Raw genomic sequence first — 19,207 nt, 5'->3', positions numbered from 1 at the left:
AGTCTGTTTAAGGCTGTCAAAGATACTCCTTAATGTAGTAAACTAGTTCATCTTGTCAAGCGTGTTCACTCTAAAGGGGGACAAGGAGATGGCTGATGAACTAAATGAGTATTTTGCATCAGTGTTCGCTGTGGAAGACACGAGCAGTATGCTTGATGTTGTAGTGTGTGAAGGAAGAGAAGTGGGTGCAGTTATTGTTACAAGTGAGAAGGTGCTCAAAAAGCTGAAAGACTTAAAGGTACACAATTCACCCGGACCAGATGAACTGCACCCTAGGGTTCTGAAAGAGATAGCGGCTTGACCTCAGTGGTTGGGAAGGTGTTGGAGTCAATTGTTAAGGATGAGATGATGTAGTCCTTGGTGACACAGGACAATGTAGTACAAAGTCAGCATGGTTTCCTTCAGGGAAAATCCTGCCTGATGAACCTGTTTAAATTTGAGATTACAAGTAGGATAGATAAAGGGAATACAGTGGATGTTATATGTTTGGACTTTCAGAAGGCCTTTGACAAGGTGTCACACATGAGGCTGCTTACCAAGTTAAGAGCCCATGGTATTACAGGAATTTTACTAATATGGTTAGAGCATTGGCTGATTGGAAGAAGGCAGCGTGTAGGAATAAAAGGATCCTTGTCTGACTGGCTGCCAGTGATTAGTGGTGCTCTGAGGGGTCGGTTTTGGGACCACTTCTTTTATGCTGCAAATCAATGATTTAGATGATGGAAAAGATGGTTTTGTTGCCAAGTTTGCAGGTGATACAAAGATTGGTGGAGGGAGCGGTAGTGTTGAGACGGGTAGGATGCAGAACGGCTTAGGTTAGGAGAATGCGCAAGAAAGTGGCAAATGAAATATAATGTTGGAAAATGCATGGTCATGCACTTTGGTAGTAGAAATGCATGGACTATTTTCTAAATGGGGAGAAAATCCAAAAATTTGAGATGCAAAGGGACCTGGAAGTCCATGTACAGAACACCCTAAAGGTTAACACACAGGTTAAGTCAGTGGTGGGGAAGGCAAATGCAATGTTAGCATTCATTTCAAGAGGACTAGAATATAAGAGCAAGGATGTGATGCTGAGGCTTTATAAGACATTGGTGAGGCCTCACCTTGAGTACTGTGAACAGTTTTGGGCTCCTTATCTTAGCAGAGATGTGCTGACATTGGAGGTTCACAAGGATGATTCCAGGAATGAGAGGGTCATCATACAAGGAATGTTTGAAGGCTCTGGGTCTGTACTCGCTGGAATTCAGAAGGATGAGGGGGATCTCATTGAAACCTTTCAAATGTTGAAAGGCCTAGACAGAGTAGATGTAGAAAGGTGTTACTCCAGGACAAGAGGGCACAACATCAGGATAGAGGGGTGTCCATTCAAAACAGAGATGTGGAGAAATTTCTTTAGCCAGAGAGTAGTGAATTTGTGGAATCTGTTGCCATGTAAAGCTGTGGAGGCCAGGTCATTGGATGTATTTTAGGCAGAGATTGATAGCTTCTTGAATGGACATGGCATCAAAGGTTACAGGGAAAAGGCTGGGAAATGGGGTTGAGGAGGAGGAACAAAAAAAGGATCAACTATGATTGAATGACGGAGCAGACTCGATGGGCCAAATGGCCTAATTGTGCTCCTAAGTCTTATGATTTTATGGAGAATCAACCTTCACCCATCACCCTGTGCTTCCTATCAACGAGGCAATTTGGAATCAACTTTGCCAGCTCCCTGAATCCCATGCAACCTATATCATGCGGGACTTTGTCAAAGATCTTAGTAAAGTCCATCTACAGGGCATTCAAAATTCCAGATAAGTCTGTCATGTGGGAGCTCAAGTCCATCTGGACAACGTTTGCTGCCCTACCGTCATTCATCCCCTTAGTTACCTCTTTAAAAATTCCAAAAGATCTGCCAAGCATGACCTACACACAAAACCACACTGACTATTCTTGATCAGGTGTTGACTGTCCACGTGATAATAGACAATAGGTGCAGAAGTAGACCATTCGGCCCTTCGAGCCTGCACCGCCATTTTGAGATCATGGCTGATCAATTCCTATCAATACCCGGTTCCTGCCTTGTCCCCATATCCCTTGATTCCCCTATCCATAAGATACCTATCTAGCTCCTTCTTGAAAGCATCCAGAGAATTGGCCTCCACTACCTTCCGAGGCAGTGCATTCCAGACCCCCACAACTCTCTGGGAGAAGAAGTTTTTCCTTAACTCTGTCCTAAATGACCTACCCCTTATTCTCAAACCATGCCCTCTGGTACTGGACTCTCCCAGCATCTGGAACATATTTCCTGCCTCTATCTTGTCCAATCCCTTAATAATCTTATATGTTTCAATCAGATCCCCTCTCAATCTCCTTAATTCCAGCGTGTACAAGCCCAGTCTCTCTAACCTCTCTGCGTAAGACAGTCCAGACATCCCAGGAATTAACCTCGTGAATCTACGCTGCACTTCCTCTACAGCCAGGATGTCCTTCCTTAACCCTGGAGACCAAAACTGTACATAATACTCCAGGTGTGGTCTCACCAGGGCTCTGTACAAATGCAAGAGGATTTCCTTGCTCTTGTATTCAATTCCCTTTGTAATAAAGGCCAACATTCCATTAGCCTTCTTCACTGCCTGCTGCACTTGCTCATTCACCTTCAGTGACTGATGAGCAAGGACTCCGAGATCTCTTTGTATTACTCCCTTACCCAACTCTATACCGTTCAGATAATAATCCGGCTCTGTATCCCTTCTGCCAATCACCTTTCCATCTCTTAGCTTCATCCCTCCCCCTCCTGTCTTCTCCTATCATTTTGGATCACCCCTCCCCCTCCCACTTTAAAATCTCTTAATATCTCTTCTTTGAGTTAGTCCTGACGGAGGGCCTTGCCCGAAACGTCGACTGTTCCCTCGCTCACTGGTTTTACACTGTTCCCTCGCTCACTGGTTTTACACTGTTCCCTCGCTCACTGATTTTACACTGTCCTTCGTTCCCTCGATCACTGATTTTACACTGTCCTTCGTTCCCTCGCTCACTGATTTTACACTGTCCTTCGTTCCCTCGATCACTGATTTTACACTGTCCTTCGTTCCCTCGATCACTGTTTTACACTGTTCCCTCGCTCACTGGTTTTACACTGTTCCCTCGCTCACTGATTTTACACTGTCTTTCGTTCCCTCGGTCACTGATTTTGGACTGTCTTTCGTTCCCTCATTTACTGATTTTAGACTGTCTTTTGTTCCCTAGGTTACTGCAAAGACTGCCTTCATGTTCATCTCCCCACAATACAATGTCAGCACAAGTACAGCAGGTAACTGAGCTTCCCAGATTCAATGGTGGACCAGGCCTGGGCTGGCTGGGACTAGACATTAAGGTGGTATTGGTATCTGGCCGTTGGGGACCATGCAATATTTAAACTGCTCCTTCCCTGGGATTAAATGCTTGTACTGTATACATGTCATACGGTAATATATGATCAGGAGGAACCTGCTTGCCCAAGAAACAAGATGCTGGAGGAAATCAGCAGGTCTGGCAGTGTCTGTGGAGAGGAATAAGCAGTTGACATTTTGGGCTGAGACCCTTCAGGACCAAAAATGAAGGGGCGGAAGCCAGAATAAGAAAGTAGGGGAATTATGTGGGGGGGGGGGGGGGTGAAGTGAGAAGCTGGGTGGTGATAGGTAGAAAAGGTCAAATGGCTGAGGAAAAAGGAATCTGACTGGAGAGGAGGCTAGACCATGGGAGAAAGGGAAGGAGGAGTGGAACCAAACCAGAAGGAGCAGAAGAGAAGGAGCCAAAGGGAATCAGATTGGGGAATGGAAAAGTAGAGAAGATGGAGAAATTACCGGAAGTTGGAGACATTGATCTTCATACCATCAGGTCAAAGGTTATCCAGATGGAATATGATAAGAATAACTTATTTACAGAGACTTTTTACACAGTTGATGTAATGCAAAGTGCTTTACAATGGGGTAAAAGTGCAAACGGAAAAATAAAAGACAAAACGATATTCGTCAAAAGCAAGCTTAAATAAAAAGGTTTTGAGCTGGTGTCTAAAAGCATCAACTGAGTCTGCATCCCTTTTAGTTTCAGGTATCGAATGACCTCTCATTCTAGTCTCACTCACCCTTAGTGGAAAACGCCTGTTTGTGTTTACCCTATCTTTTCCCCTCAATTTTGTATACCTTTATCAAATCTTCCCGCATTGTCCTATGGTCCAGGGAATAAAGACCATAAGACACAGGAGCAGAATTAGGCCGTTCATCCCGTCAAGTTTGTTCCACCATTTCATCATGGCTGATCCTGGATCCCAATCAACCCCTACACCTGCCCTCTCACCATATCCCTTGATGCCCCGACCAATCAGGAATCTATCAACTTCTGCTTTAACTATACCACTGGACTTTGCTTCCACCGCATTCCGTGGCAGAGCATTCCACAGATTCACCACTCTATGGCTAAACAAATTCCTCCTTACTTCTGTTCTAAAAGGTCACCCCTCTATTTTGAGGCTGTGCCCTCTAGTTCTGGATAACCCCACCATAGGAAACATCCTTTCCATATCCACCCTATTTAGTCCATTCAATATTCGGTAGGTTTCAATGAGACGCCCCCCCGCATTTTTCTAAATTCCAATGAGTACAGGCCCATATCTGCCAAAAGCTCCTCTAATCTTAACCCCTTCATTCCCAGAATCACCCTCATGAACCTCCTCTGGACTCTCTCCAGTGACACTTCTGAGATATGGGGCCCAAAACTGCTGACAATACTCTAAATATGACCTGACTAGTGTCTTCTAAAGGCTCAGCATTATCTGTAAATTAACCTTCTGGGAGTCTTGCACGAGGATTCCAAAGTCCCTCTGCACCTCTGATGTTTGAACCTTCTCTCATTTAGATAATAGTCTGCACTATTGTACCTTTTCCCAAGATATTTCCCACACTATCTCATCTGCCACTTTTCTGCTCATTCTTCCAATTTGTCTAAGTTCTGCTATATTGCTTCCTCAGCACGACCTACCCCTCCACCTGTCTTTGAATCATCTGAAAACTTTGCCACCAAGTCATCAATTCCATTATCTAAATCACTGACAAACAATGTGAAAAGCACAGTCCCGGTGCTGACCCCGAGGAACACCACTAGTTACCAGCAACCAGCCAGAAAAGGCCCCTTTTATTCCCACTCGTTGCCTCCTGCCTGTCAGCCATTCCTCTATCCATGCCGGTATCTTTCCTGTAATGCCATAGGATTTTATCTTGTTATGCAGCCTCGTGTGTGGCATCTTCTCAAACGCCTTCTGAAAATCCAATTAAGTTGCTTCCTTGAAGAATCCTAACAGATTTGTCAAGCAAGATTTCCCTTTACAGAAAGCATGCTGACTTTGACTTATTTTATCATTAGTCTCCACGTACCCTGAAACCTCATCCTTAATAATAGACTCCAACACTTTCCCAACCACTGAGGTTAGGCTAACTGGCTTCCTCTCTTTTGTCTTCCTCCCTTCTTAAAGAGTGGAGTGACACTTGCAATTTTCCAGTCCTCCAGGACCATGCCAGAATCAAGTGATTCTTGAAAGATCATGACCAATGCATCTGTTATCTCTTCAGCAACCTCTCTCAGGACCCTGGGATGTAGCCCATCTGGTCCAGATGACTTATCCACCTTAAGACCTTTGGGTGTGCCTAGCACTTTTTCCTTTGTAATACCAATGGCACTCACTTCTGCTCTCTGACACTCACTGACCTCTGATATACAGCTAGTGTCTTCCACAGTAAAGACTGAAACAAAGTACTTATTAAGTTCATTTGTCATTTCTTTGTCCCGCCTTTCCCTTCTTGTATAACTCTTTTAGTTGCCTTCTGTTGGATTTAAAAATTTCCCAATCATCCAACTTCCCACTTTTACTACCTTTACATGCCCCTTCCTTGCTGTCCTTGCCTTCCCCTGCTATTTGAGAGCAACTTCTGTGGGACATGCAGTGCCTAAAAGGTATTCACTGCCCTTTGGAAGTTTTCATGATTTATTGTTTTACAACATTGAATCACAGCTGATTTATTTGGCTTTTTTGACACTGATCAACAGAAAAAGACTCTTTCATGTGAAAACAGATCTCTACGAAGTGATCTAAATTAATTACAAATATAAAACACAAAGTAATTGATTGCATCAGTAGTCATCCCCTTCAAGTCAGTATTTAGTAGATGTACCTTTGGCAGCAATTACAGCCTTGAGTGTGTGTGGACAGGTCTCTATCAGCTTTGTACATCTGGACACTGAAATTTTTCCCATTCTTCTTTACAAAAGTGCTTAAGCTCTGTTAGATTGCATGGGGTTGTGAGGGAACAGTCCTTTTCAAGTCCAGACACAAATTCTCATTTGGATTGAGATGGTATATGGTAGAGATGGTATACTTTTGATGACGTGCAGTGTTTGGTTTACACCAGACATTGCATTTAGTCTGATGGCCAGAAAGTTCAATTGAGATTTCATCAGACCATAGAACCTTCCTCCAGCTGACGTCAGAGTCTCCCACATGCCTTCTGGCAAACTAGCTGAGATTTCATGTGATTTTCTTTCAACAATGGCTTTCTCTTTGCCACTCTCCCATCAAGCTGTGACTGCTGAAGCACCTGGGCAGCAGTTGTTGTATGCACAGTCTCTCCTATCTCAGCCGCTGAAGCTTGTAACTCCTTCAGAGTTGTCTTCGGTCTCTCGGTGGCCTCCCTCACTAGTTCCCTTCTTGCACAGTCACTCAGTTTTTAAGGACGGCCTGCTCTAGGTAGATTTACAGCTGTGCCATATTCTTGCCATTTCTTGATGATTGACTTAACTGTACTCCAAGGGATATTCAGTGACGTGCCAATGTTCTTGTATCCATCTCCTAACTTGTGCTTGCTTTTCAATAACCTTTTTGCGGAGTTGATTGGAATGCTCTTTTGTCTTCATGGTGTAGTTTTTGCCTGTGTTGGCGTGTGGCCAAGTGGTTAAGGCGTTTGTCTAGTGATCTGAAGGTCGCTAGTTCGAGCCTTGGCTGAGGCTGCGTGTGTGTCTTTGAGCAAGGCAGTTAACCACACATTGCTCTGTGACGACACCGGTGCCAAGCTGTATGGGTCCTATTGCCCTTCCCTTGGACAACATTGGTGGCGTGGAGAGGGGAGACTTGCAGTTTGGGCAACTGCTGGTCTTCCACAAAAAAAACCTTGCCCAGCCTTGCACCCTGGAAACTTTTCAAGGTGCAAATCCATGTTCTATCGAGACTAACGGAGGCCTACTAATACTACTACTACTACTACTACTAGTTTTTGCCAGGATACTGACTCAGCAGAAGGTGGACCTTTCCGATACATCTGTATTTTTACTGCAATCAATTGAAGCACCTTGACTGCATATTGGTGATCTATATTTAACTAATTATTGTGACTTCTAAAACCAACTAGCTACACCAGTGATGATTTGGTATGTCATATTAATGGGGGCGAATACTTATGCAATCGATTATTTTGTTTTTTATATTTGTAATTAATTTAGATTACTTTGTAGAGATCTGTTTTCACTTTGAAATGAGACTATGTTTTTCTGTTGATCAGTGTCATAAAAGGCAAATTAAATCCACTGCGATTCAGTGTTGTAAAACAATAAAATATGAAAACTTCTGAGGAGGGGTGAATACTTTTTATAGAACTCTATCTATCCTTCACTATTGCCAGAAACCTCAGCCATCTGTGCTCTGCTGTCATCCCTGTCAGTATCCTCCTCCAATCCACCTGGACAAGCTCCTCTCTCATGCCTCGGTAATTCCCTTTATTCCATTGGATACTGATACATGTGACTTATGCTTCTCCCTCTCAAACTGCAGTATGAATTCAATCATATGATCACTGTCTCCAAAGAGTTCCTTTACTTTGATCTTCCTGATAAAATCTAGGTTATTACACAACACTCAATCTAATTTCCCCGAGTAGGCTCAAACACAAGCTCTAAAAATCCATCTCGTAGGCATTAAACAAATTCCCTCTTTTGCAATTCAACACCAACCTGATTTTCCCAATCCCCAGCGTATTGTTGTCCCCCCATTACAATTGTGTCATTACCCTTATTACATACCCTTTCCCTTTGCAATCTCAACCCCACATCTTGGCTACTATTTGGAGGCCTGTATATGATTCCCATAATGTTTTTTTTTACCCTTGCAATTTCTTAATTCCGCCCACAAAGATTCAACATTCTCTGACCCTGTCACCACTTTCTAAAGATGTAATTCCATCTCTTACCAACAGAGCCACACCACTGCCGATGCCTTCCTGCCTGTCCTTTCGATACAAAGTCTATCCTTTGATAATAAGCTCCCAGCTATGGCTTTCTTTCAGCCAGAACTCCATGATGCACACAATAGTATACCAACCAATTTCTCATTGCACCACAAGTTCGTCCACCTTACGCGCATTTAAATACAGCACCTTCAGTCCTTCAATTTTCTCTGCATTCCTTCAATTAGTGCTTTTTATCTGCCTGCACTTTCTCTGTATAACTCTTTATAGTATTGTTCTCCCTTGTTTTACTTCAAATCACTGAAGTGAAGAAATAACTGTATAGGGAAATGGCATTCAAATGCTCTTATTGTGCCTCGTACATAATAAACCAAAATACACCTTATGAAACTTACCTAGCTAAAGTAATCCCTTGTGTCAGCAGAGGTCCACATTCCCTTTCTCCCTGACCATCCAAGAGTCTCCCTCATGCCGTCATTGTGACTGCCTCCACGGTCACCCCCAGCAGCACATTTCAGGTACCCACCACTCTGTAAAGACAAACACGTGCCCCATACATCTCCTCTGAACCTTCCCCCTCTCAGAATGTACACCCCCACAGTACTAGACATTAAAGAACATTACAGTACAGGCCCATTAGCCCACTCTGTTGTGCTGCCCATTTCAGGTACTTGAAGATCAATCTAACACTTTCCTCCCATGTGGCCCTCCATTTTTCCATCATCCATGTGTCTTACCTTAAATATCCAAATAAACCTGCTTTGACCACCACACTGCCGGTGTGTAACACCCCGTCTCTATGTGAAAACCCCACCTCTGACATCCATCTATACTTTCCTCAAATCGTCTTAAAATTATGCTATCTAAATGAACCATTTCATTTTGAGCCTGGGGGCATCTCCTGAAGGAAACATTCTCACCACTGATGTTTTGATCTCCTTCCGCTCCCCTCCCACTTTCCGAAACAGCAGTGGATTCGGTCCTAGTCTGTTCAGCTTTCCTCATGGGGTATTCATTCAACAAATCATCTCTGAATTACTTCCATAATCTGCCCTTCAGCAAGGAATCCGGGACTGTAGGCAATATTCCAGACGGTATCACCAGCAGCCTTTCCAACTAGGAAGAGCTTATGCCTTGTGTTCTGTTATAGACAACAGACAGTAGGTGCAGGAGTAGGACATCCGGACCTTCTAGCCAGCACCGCTATTGTTGGGAGGTGTGGGGTTGGGCTGTGGTGTGTCGACGTTCCAGGGTGATGAGAGTTTCTCCAACTGCTCAGCTAATGGTTCTTACCTCTCCCTCTGACAGATGGGGATGTTGTTTATTATGTCTACGGAACCAGTGACTGTGTTACCATCTCATTCTATATCTTCATTACCATAATCTTACACGCTGTTGTCCAGGAGTATGTGCTCGATGTAAGTACCTTTGTCTTATCCTATTTATTTTTATTTTGAGATGCAGAGTGTGACAGGCGCTGCCAGCACAACGGACTGTTCTGCCAGTAACCCCAGATTTAACCCCAGTCTAATAACGGGACAGGCACTGCTGCCCAGTGACACTACACTGATTTAACCCCAGTCTAATAACGGGACAGGCACTGCTGCCCAGTGACACTACACTGATTTAACCCCAGTCTAATAACGGGACAGGCACTGCTGCCCAGTGCCACTACACTGATTTAACCCTAGTCTAATAACGGGACAGGAACTGCTGCCCAGTGACACTACACTGATTTCCCTGTCTAATAACGGGACAGGCACTGCTGCCCAGTGACACTACACTGATTTCCCTGTCTAATAACGGGACAGGCACTGCTGCCCAGTGACACTACACTGATTTCCCTGTCTAATAACGGGACAGGCACTGCTGCCCAGTGACACTACACTGATTTCCCTGTCTAATAACGGGACAGGCACTGCTGCCCAGTGACACTACACTGATTTCCCTGTCTAATAACGGGACAGGCACTGCTGCCCAGTGACACTACACTGATTTCCCTGTCTAATAACGGGACAGGCACTGCTGCCCAGTGACACTACACTGATTTCCCTGTCTAATAACGGGACAGGCACTGCTGCCCAGTGACACTACACTGATTTAACCCCAGTCTAATAACGGGACAGGAACTGCTGCCCAGTGACACTACTCTGATTTAACCCCAGTCTAATAACGGGACAGGCACTGCTGCCCAGTGACACTACACTGATTTAACCCCAGTCTAATAACGGGACAGGAACTGCTGCCCAGTGACACTACACTGATTTAACCCCAGTCTAATAACGGGACAGGAACTGCTGCCCAGTGACACTACACTGATTTAACCCCAGTCTAATAACGGGACAGGAACTGCTGCCCAGTGACACTACACTGATTTAACCCCAGTCTAATAACGGGACAGGAACTGCTGCCCAGTGACACTACACTGATTTAACCCCAGTCTAATAACGGGACAGGAACTGCTGCCCAGTGACACTACACTGATTTCCCTGTCTAATAACGGGACAGGCACTGCTGCCCAGTGACACTACACTGATTTAACCCCAGTCTAATAACGGGACAGGAACTGCTGCCCAGTGACACTACACTGATTTAACCCCAGTCTAATAACGGGACAGGCACTGCTGCCCAGTGACACTACACTTATTTCCCTGTCTAATAACGGGACAGGCACTGCTGCCCAGTGACACTACACTGATTTCCCTGTCTAATAACGGGACAGACACTGCTGCCCAGTGACACTACACTGATTTCCCTGTCTAATAACGGGACAGGCACTGCTGCCCAGTGACACTACACTGATTTCCCTGTCTAATAACGGGACAGGCACTGCTGCCCAGTGACACTACACTGATTTAACCCCAGTCTAATAACGGGACAGGCACTGCTGCCCAGTGACACTACACTGATTTAACCCCAGTCTAATAACGGGACAGGCACTGCTGCCCAGTGACACTACACTGATTTAACCCCAGTCTAATAACGGGACAGGCACTGCTGCCCAGTGACACTACACTGATTTAACCCCAGTCTAATAACGGGACAGGCACTGCTGCCCAGTGACACTACACTGATTTAACCCCAGTCTAATAACGGGACAGGCACTGCTGCCCAGTGACACTACACTGATTTCCCTGTCTAATAACGGGACAGGCACTGCTGCCCAGTGACACTACACTGATTTATCCGCAGTCTAATAACGGGACAGGCACTGCTGCCCAGTGACACTACACTGATTTCCCTGTCTAATAACGGGACAGGCACTGCTGCCCAGTGACACTACACTGATTTAACCCCAGTCTAATAACGGGACAGGCACTGCTGCCCAGTGACACTACACTGATTTCCCTGTCTAATAACGGGACAGGCACTGCTGCCCAGTGACACTACACTGATTTAACCCCAGTCTAATAACGGGACAGGCACTGCTGCCCAGTGACACTACACTGATTTCCCTGTCTAATAACGGGACAGGCACTGCTGCCCAGTGACACTACACTGATTTCCCTGTCTAATAACGGGACAGGCACTGCTGCCCAGTGACACTACACTGATTTCCCTGTCTAATAACGGGACAGGCACTGCTGCCCAGTGACACTACACTGATTTAACCCCAATCTAATAACGGGACAGGAACTGCTGCCCAGTGACACTACTCTGATTTAACCCCAGTCTAATAACGGGACAGGCACTGCTGCCCAGTGACCCCACACTGATTTAACCCCAGTCTAATAATGGGACAGGCACTGCTGCCCAGTGACACTACACTGATTTAACCCCAGTCTAATAACGGGACAGGCACTGCTGCCCAGTGACACTACACTGATTTAACCCCAGTCTAATAACGGGACAGGCACTGCTGCCCAGTGACACTACACTGATTTAACCCCAGTCTAATAACGGGACAGTCACTGCTGCCCAGTGACACTACACTGATTTCCCAGTCTAATACCGGGACAGGCACTGCTGCCCAGTGACAATACACTGATTTCCCAGTCTAATACTGGGACAGGCACTGCTGCCCAGTGACACTACACTGATTTAACCCCAGTCTAATAACGGGACAGGCACTGCTGCCCAGTGACACTACACTGATTTAACCCCAGTCTAATAACGGGACAGGCACTGCTGCCCAGTGACACTACACTGATTTCCCTGTCTAATAACGGGACAGGCACTGCTGCCCAGTGACACTACACTGATTTCCCAGTCTAATACCGGGACAGGCACTGCTGCCCAGTGACACTACACTGATTTCCCAGTCTAATACTGGGACAGGCACTGCTGCCCAGTGACACTACACTGATTTAACCCCAGTCTAATAACGGGACAGGCACTGCTGCCCAGTGACACTACACTGATTTAACCCCAGTCTAATAACGAGACAGGAACTGCTGCCCAGTGACACTACACTGATTTAACCCCAGTCTAATAACGGGACAGGCACTGCTGCCCAGTGACACTACACTGATTTCCCTGTCTAATAACGGGACAGGCACTGCTGCCCAGTGACACTACACTGATTTCCCTGTCTAATAACGGGACAGACACTGCTGCCCAGTGACACTACACTGATTTCCCTGTCTAATAACGGGACAGGCACTGCTGCCCAGTGACACTACACTGATTTCCCTGTCTAATAACGGGACAGGCACTGCTGCCCAGTGACACTACACTGATTTAACCCCAGTCTAATAACGGGACAGGCACTGCTGCCCAGTGACACTACACTGATTTAACCCCAGTCTAATAACGGGACAGGCACTGCTGCCCAGTGACACTACACTGATTTAACCCCAGTCTAATAACGGGACAGGCAGTGCTGCCCAGTGACACTACACTGATTTAACCCCAGTCTAATAACGGGACAGGCACTGCTGCCCAGTGACACTACACTGATTTCCCTGTCTAATAACGGGACAGGCACTGCTGCCCAGTGACACTACACTGATTTATCCCCAGTCTAATAACGGGACAGGCACTGCTGCCCAGTGACACTACACTGATTTCCCTGTCTAATAACGGGACAGGCACTGCTGCCCAGTGACACTACACTGATTTCCCTGTCTAATAACGGGACAGGCACTGCTGCCCAGTGACACTACACTGATTTCCCTGTCTAATAACGGGACAGGCACTGCTGCCCAGTGACACTACACTGATTTAACCCCAGTCTAATAACGGGACAGGCACTGCTGCCAAGTGACACTACACTGATTTCCCTATCTAATAACGGGACAGGCACTGCTGCCCAGTGACACTACACTGATTTCCCTGTCTAATAACGGGACAGGCACTGCTGCCCAGTGACACTACACTGATTTCCCTGTCTAATAACGGGACAGGCACTGCTGCCCAGTGACACTACACTAATTTAACCCCAGTCTAATAACGGGACAGGCACTGCTGCCCAGTGACACTACTCTGATTTAACCCCAGTCTAATAACGGGACAGGCACTGCTGCCCAGTGACACTACACTGATTTAACCCCAGTCTAATAACGGGACAGTCACTGCTGCCCAGTGACACTACACTGATTTAACCCCAGTCTAATAACGGGACAGGCACTGCTGCCCAGTGACACTACACTAATTTAACCCCAGTCTAATAACGGGACAGGCACTGCTGCCCAGTGACACTACACTGATTTAACCCCAGTCTAATAACGGGACAGTCACTGCTGCCCAGTGACACTACACTGATTTCCCAGTCTAATACCGGGACAGGCACTGCTGCCCAGTGACACTACACTGATTTCCCAGTCTAATACTGGGACAGGCACTGCTGCCCAGTGACACTACACTGATTTAACCCCAGTCTAATAACGGGACAGGCACTGCTGCCCAGTGACACTACACTGATTTAACCCCAGTCTAATAACGGGACAGGCACTGCTGCCCAGTGACACTACACTGATTTCCCTGTCTAATAACGGGACAGGCACTGCTGCCCAGTGACACTACACTGATTTCCCAGTCTAATACCGGGACAGGCACTGCTGCCCAGTGACACTACACTGATTTCCCAGTCTAATACTGGGACAGGCACTGCTGCCCAGTGACACTACACTGATTTAACCCCAGTCTAATAACGGGACAGGCACTGCTGCCCAGTGACACTACACTGATTTAACCCCAGTCTAATAACGGGACAGGAACTGCTGCCCAGTGACCCCACACTGATTTAACCCCAGTCTAATAACGGGACAGGCACTGCTGCCCAGTGACACTACACTGATTTAACCCCAGTCTAATAACGGGACAGGCACTGCTGCCCAGTGACACTACACTGATTTCCCTGTCTAATAACGGGACAGGCACTGCTGCCCAGTGACACTACACTGATTTAACCCCAGTCTAATAACGGGACAGGCACTGCTGCCCAGTGACACTACACTGATTTAACCCCAGTCTAATAACGGGACAGGCACTGCTGCCCAGTGACACTACACTGATTTCCCTGTCTAATAACGGGACAGGCACTGCTGCCCAGTGACACTACACTGATTTATCCCCAGTCTAATAACGGGACAGGCACTGCTGCCCAGTGACACTACACTGATTTCCCTGTCTAATAACGGGACAGGCACTGCTGCCCAGTGACACTACACTGATTTCCCTGTCTAATAACGGGACAGGCACTGCTGCCCAGTGACACTACACTGATTTCCCTGTCTAATAACGGGACAGGCACTGCTGCCCAGTGACACTACACTGATTTAACCCCAGTCTAATAACGGGACAGGCACTGCTGCCCAGTGACACTACACTGATTTCCCTATCTAATAACGGGACAGGCACTGCTGCCCAGTGACACTACACTGATTTCCCTGTCTAATAACGGGACAGGCACTGCTGCCCAGTGACACTACACTGATTTCCCTGTCTAATAACGGGACAGGCACTGCTGCCCAGTGACACTACACTGATTTAACCCCAGTCTAATAACGGGACAGGAACTGCTGCCCAGTGACACTACTCTGATTTAACCCCAGTCTAATAACGGGACAGGCACTGCTGCCCAGTGACCCCACACTGATTTAACCCCAGTCTAATAATGGGACAGGCACTGCTGCCCAGTGACACTACACTGATTTAACCCCAGTCTAATAACGGGACAGGCACTGCTGCCCAGTGACACTACACTGATTTAACCCCAGTCTAATAACGGGACAGGCACTGCTGCCCAGTGACACTACACTGATTTAACCCCAGTCTAATAACGGGACAGTCACTGCTGCCCAGTGACACTACACTGATTTCCCAGTCTAATACCGGGACAGGCACTGCTGCCCAGTGACACTACACTGATTTCCCAGTCTAATACTGGGACAGGCACTGCTGCCCAGTGACACTACACTGATTTAACCCCAGTCTAATAACGGGACAGGCACTGCTGCCCAGTGACACTACACTGATTTAACCCCAGTCTAATAACGGGACAGGCACTGCTGCCCAGTGACACTACACTGATTTCCCTGTCTAATAACGGGACAGGCACTGCTGCCCAGTGACACTACACTGATTTCCCAGTCTAATACCGAGACAGGCACTGCTGCCCAGTGACACTACACTGATTTCCCAGTCTAATACTGGGACAGGCACTGCTGCCCAGTGACACTACACTGATTTAACCCCAGTCTAATAACGGGACAGGCACTGCTGCCCAGTGACACTACACTGATTTAACCCCAGTCTAATAACGGGACAGGAACTGCTGCCCAGTGACCCCACACTGATTTAACCCCAGTCTAATAACGGGACAGGCACTGCTGCCCAGTGACACTACACTGATTTAACCCCAGTCTAATAACGGGACAGGAACTGCTGCCCAGTGACCCCACACTGATTTACCCCCAGTCTAATAACGGGACAGGCACTGCTGCCCACTGACACTACACTGATTTCCCTGTCTAATAACGGGACAGGCACTGCTGCCCAGTGACACTACACTGATTTAACCCCAGTCTAATAACGGGACAGGCACTGCTGCCCAGTGACACAACACTGATTTAACCCCAGTCTAATAACGGGACAGGCACTGCTGCCCAGTGACACTACACTGATTTCCCTGTCTAATAACGGGACAGGCACTGCTGCCCAGTGACACTACACTGATTTAACCCCAGTCTAATAACGGGACAGGCACTGCTGCCCAGTGACACTACACTGATTTAACCCCAGTCTAATAACGGGACAGGCACTGCTGCCCAGTGACACTACACTGATTTAACCCCAGTCTAATAACGGGACAGGCACTGCTGCCCAGTGACACTACACTGATTTACCCCCAGTCTAATAACGGGACAGGCACTGCTGCCCAGTGACACTACACTGATTTCCCTGTCTAATAACGGGACAGGAACTGCTGCCCAGTGACCCCACACTGATTTCCCTGTCTAATAACGGGACAGGCACTGCTGCCCAGTGACACTACACTGATTTCCCTGTCTAATAACGGGACAGACACTGCTGCCCAGTGACACTACACTGATTTCCCTGTCTAATAACGGGACAGGCACTGCTGCCCAGTGACACTACACTGATTTCCCTGTCTAATAACGGGACAGGCACTGCTGCCCAGTGACACTACACTGATTTAACCCCAGTCTAATAACGGGACAGGCACTGCTGCCCAGTGACACTACACTGATTTAACCCCAGTCTAATAACGGGACAGGCACTGCTGCCCAGTGACACTACACTGATTTAACCCCAGTCTAATAACGGGACAGGCACTGCTGCCCAGTGACACTACACTGATTTCCCTGTCTAATAACGGGACAGGCACTGCTGCCCAGTGACACTACACTGATTTATCCGCAGTCTAATAACGGGACAGGCACTGCTGCCCAGTGACACTACACTGATTTCCCTGTCTAATAACGGGACAGGCACTGCTGCCCAGTGACACTACACTGATTTAACCCCAGTCTAATAACGGGACAGGCACTGCTGCCCAGTGACACTACACTGATTTCCCTGTCTAATAACGGGACAGGCACTGCTGCCCAGTGACACTACACTGATTTCCCTGTCTAATAACGGGACAGGCACTGCTGCCCAGTGACACTACACTGATTTCCCTGTCTAATAACGGGACAGGCACTGCTGCCCAGTGACACTACACTGATTTAACCCCAATCTAATAACGGGACAGGAACTGCTGCCCAGTGACACTACTCTGATTTAACCCCAGTCTAATAACGGGACAGGCACTGCTGCCCAGTGACCCCACACTGATTTAACCCCAGTCTAATAATGGGACAGGCACTGCTGCCCAGTGACACTACACTGATTTAACCCCAGTCTAATAACGGGACAGGCACTGCTGCCCAGTGACACTACACTGATTTAACCCCAGTCTAATAACGGGACAGGCACTGCTGCCCAGTGACACTACACTGATTTAACCCCAGTCTAATAACGGGACAGTCACTGCTGCCCAGTGACACTACACTGATTTCCCAGTCTAATACCGGGACAGGCACTGCTGCCCAGTGACAATACACTGATTTCCCAGTCTAATACTGGGACAGGCACTGCTGCCCAGTGACACTACACTGATTTAACCCCAGTCTAATAACGGGACAGGCACTGCTGCCCAGTGACACTACACTGATTTAACCCCAGTCTAATAACGGGACAGGCACTGCTGCCCAGTGACACTACACTGATTTCCCTGTCTAATAACGGGACAGGCACTGCTGCCCAGTGACACTACACTGATTTCCCAGTCTAATACCGGGACAGGCACTGCTGCCCAGTGACACTACACTGATTTCCCAGTCTAATACTGGGACAGGCACTGCTGCCCAGTGACACTACACTGATTTAACCCCAGTCTAATAACGGGACAGGCACTGCTGCCCAGTGACACTACACTGATTTAACCCCAGTCTAATAACGAGACAGGAACTGCTGCCCAGTGACACTACACTGATTTAACCCCAGTCTAATAACGGGACAGGCACTGCTGCCCAGTGACACTACACTGATTTCCCTGTCTAATAACGGGACAGGCACTGCTGCCCAGTGACACTACACTGATTTCCCTGTCTAATAACGGGACAGACACTGCTGCCCAGTGACACTACACTGATTTCCCTGTCTAATAACGGGACAGGCACTGCTGCCCAGTGACACTACACTGATTTCCCTGTCTAATAACGGGACAGGCACTGCTGCCCAGTGACACTACACTGATTTAACCCCAGTCTAATAACGGGACAGGCACTGCTGCCCAGTGACACTACACTGATTTAACCCCAGTCTAATAACGGGACAGGCACTGCTGCCCAGTGACACTACACTGATTTAACCCCAGTCTAATAACGGGACAGGCAGTGCTGCCCAGTGACACTACACTGATTTCCCTGTCTAATAACGGGACAGGCACTGCTGCCCAGTGACACTACACTGATTTAACCCCAGTCTAATAACGGGACAGGCACTGCTGCCCAGTGACACTACACTGATTTAACCCCAGTCTAATAACGGGACAGGCACTGCTGCCCAGTGACACTACACTGATTTCCCTGTCTAATAACGGGACAGGCACTGCTGCCCAGTGACACTACACTGATTTATCCCCAGTCTAATAACGGGACAGGCACTGCTGCCCAGTGACACTACACTGATTTCCCTGTCTAATAACGGGACAGGCACTGCTGCCCAGTGACACTACACTGATTTCCCTGTCTAATAACGGGACAGGCACTGCTGCCCAGTGACACTACACTGATTTCCCTGTCTAATAACGGGACAGGCACTGCTGCCCAGTGACACTACACTGATTTAACCCCAGTCTAATAACGGGACAGGCACTGCTGCCAAGTGACACTACACTGATTTCCCTATCTAATAACGGGACAGGCACTGCTGCCCAGTGACACTACACTGATTTCCCTGTCTAATAACGGGACAGGCACTGCTGCCCAGTGACACTACACTGATTT

The 19,207-nt window shown here is 47.4% G+C and overlaps 1 protein-coding gene across 4 annotated transcripts in view; it reads left to right on the top strand.

The window, feature by feature from the left end:
• The window catches only part of tram2 (translocation associated membrane protein 2), a 145,620-nt gene that overhangs the window by 6,977 nt on the left and 119,436 nt on the right, over positions 1–19,207 (top strand). For 3 of the 4 annotated variants that reach the window (XM_073050326.1, XM_073050325.1, XM_073050327.1), the window contains exons 2-3: positions 3,232–3,295; positions 9,558–9,667. In XM_073050326.1, the coding sequence (XP_072906427.1) occupies positions 3,253–3,295; positions 9,558–9,667 (153 nt within the window). In that variant the 5' untranslated portion in view covers positions 3,232–3,252. The remainder of the gene's footprint in view (positions 1–3,231; positions 3,296–9,557; positions 9,668–19,207) is intronic. The other variant, XM_073050328.1, reaches the window with a different exon arrangement.

Source organism: Hemitrygon akajei, chromosome 7, assembly GCF_048418815.1.
Source record: "Hemitrygon akajei chromosome 7, sHemAka1.3, whole genome shotgun sequence".
Taxonomy (NCBI): Eukaryota; Metazoa; Chordata; class Chondrichthyes; order Myliobatiformes; family Dasyatidae; genus Hemitrygon; species Hemitrygon akajei.
The sequence above is the reverse complement of the archived record's forward strand: the minus strand, read 5'-3'. Positions and strand labels throughout refer to the sequence as shown.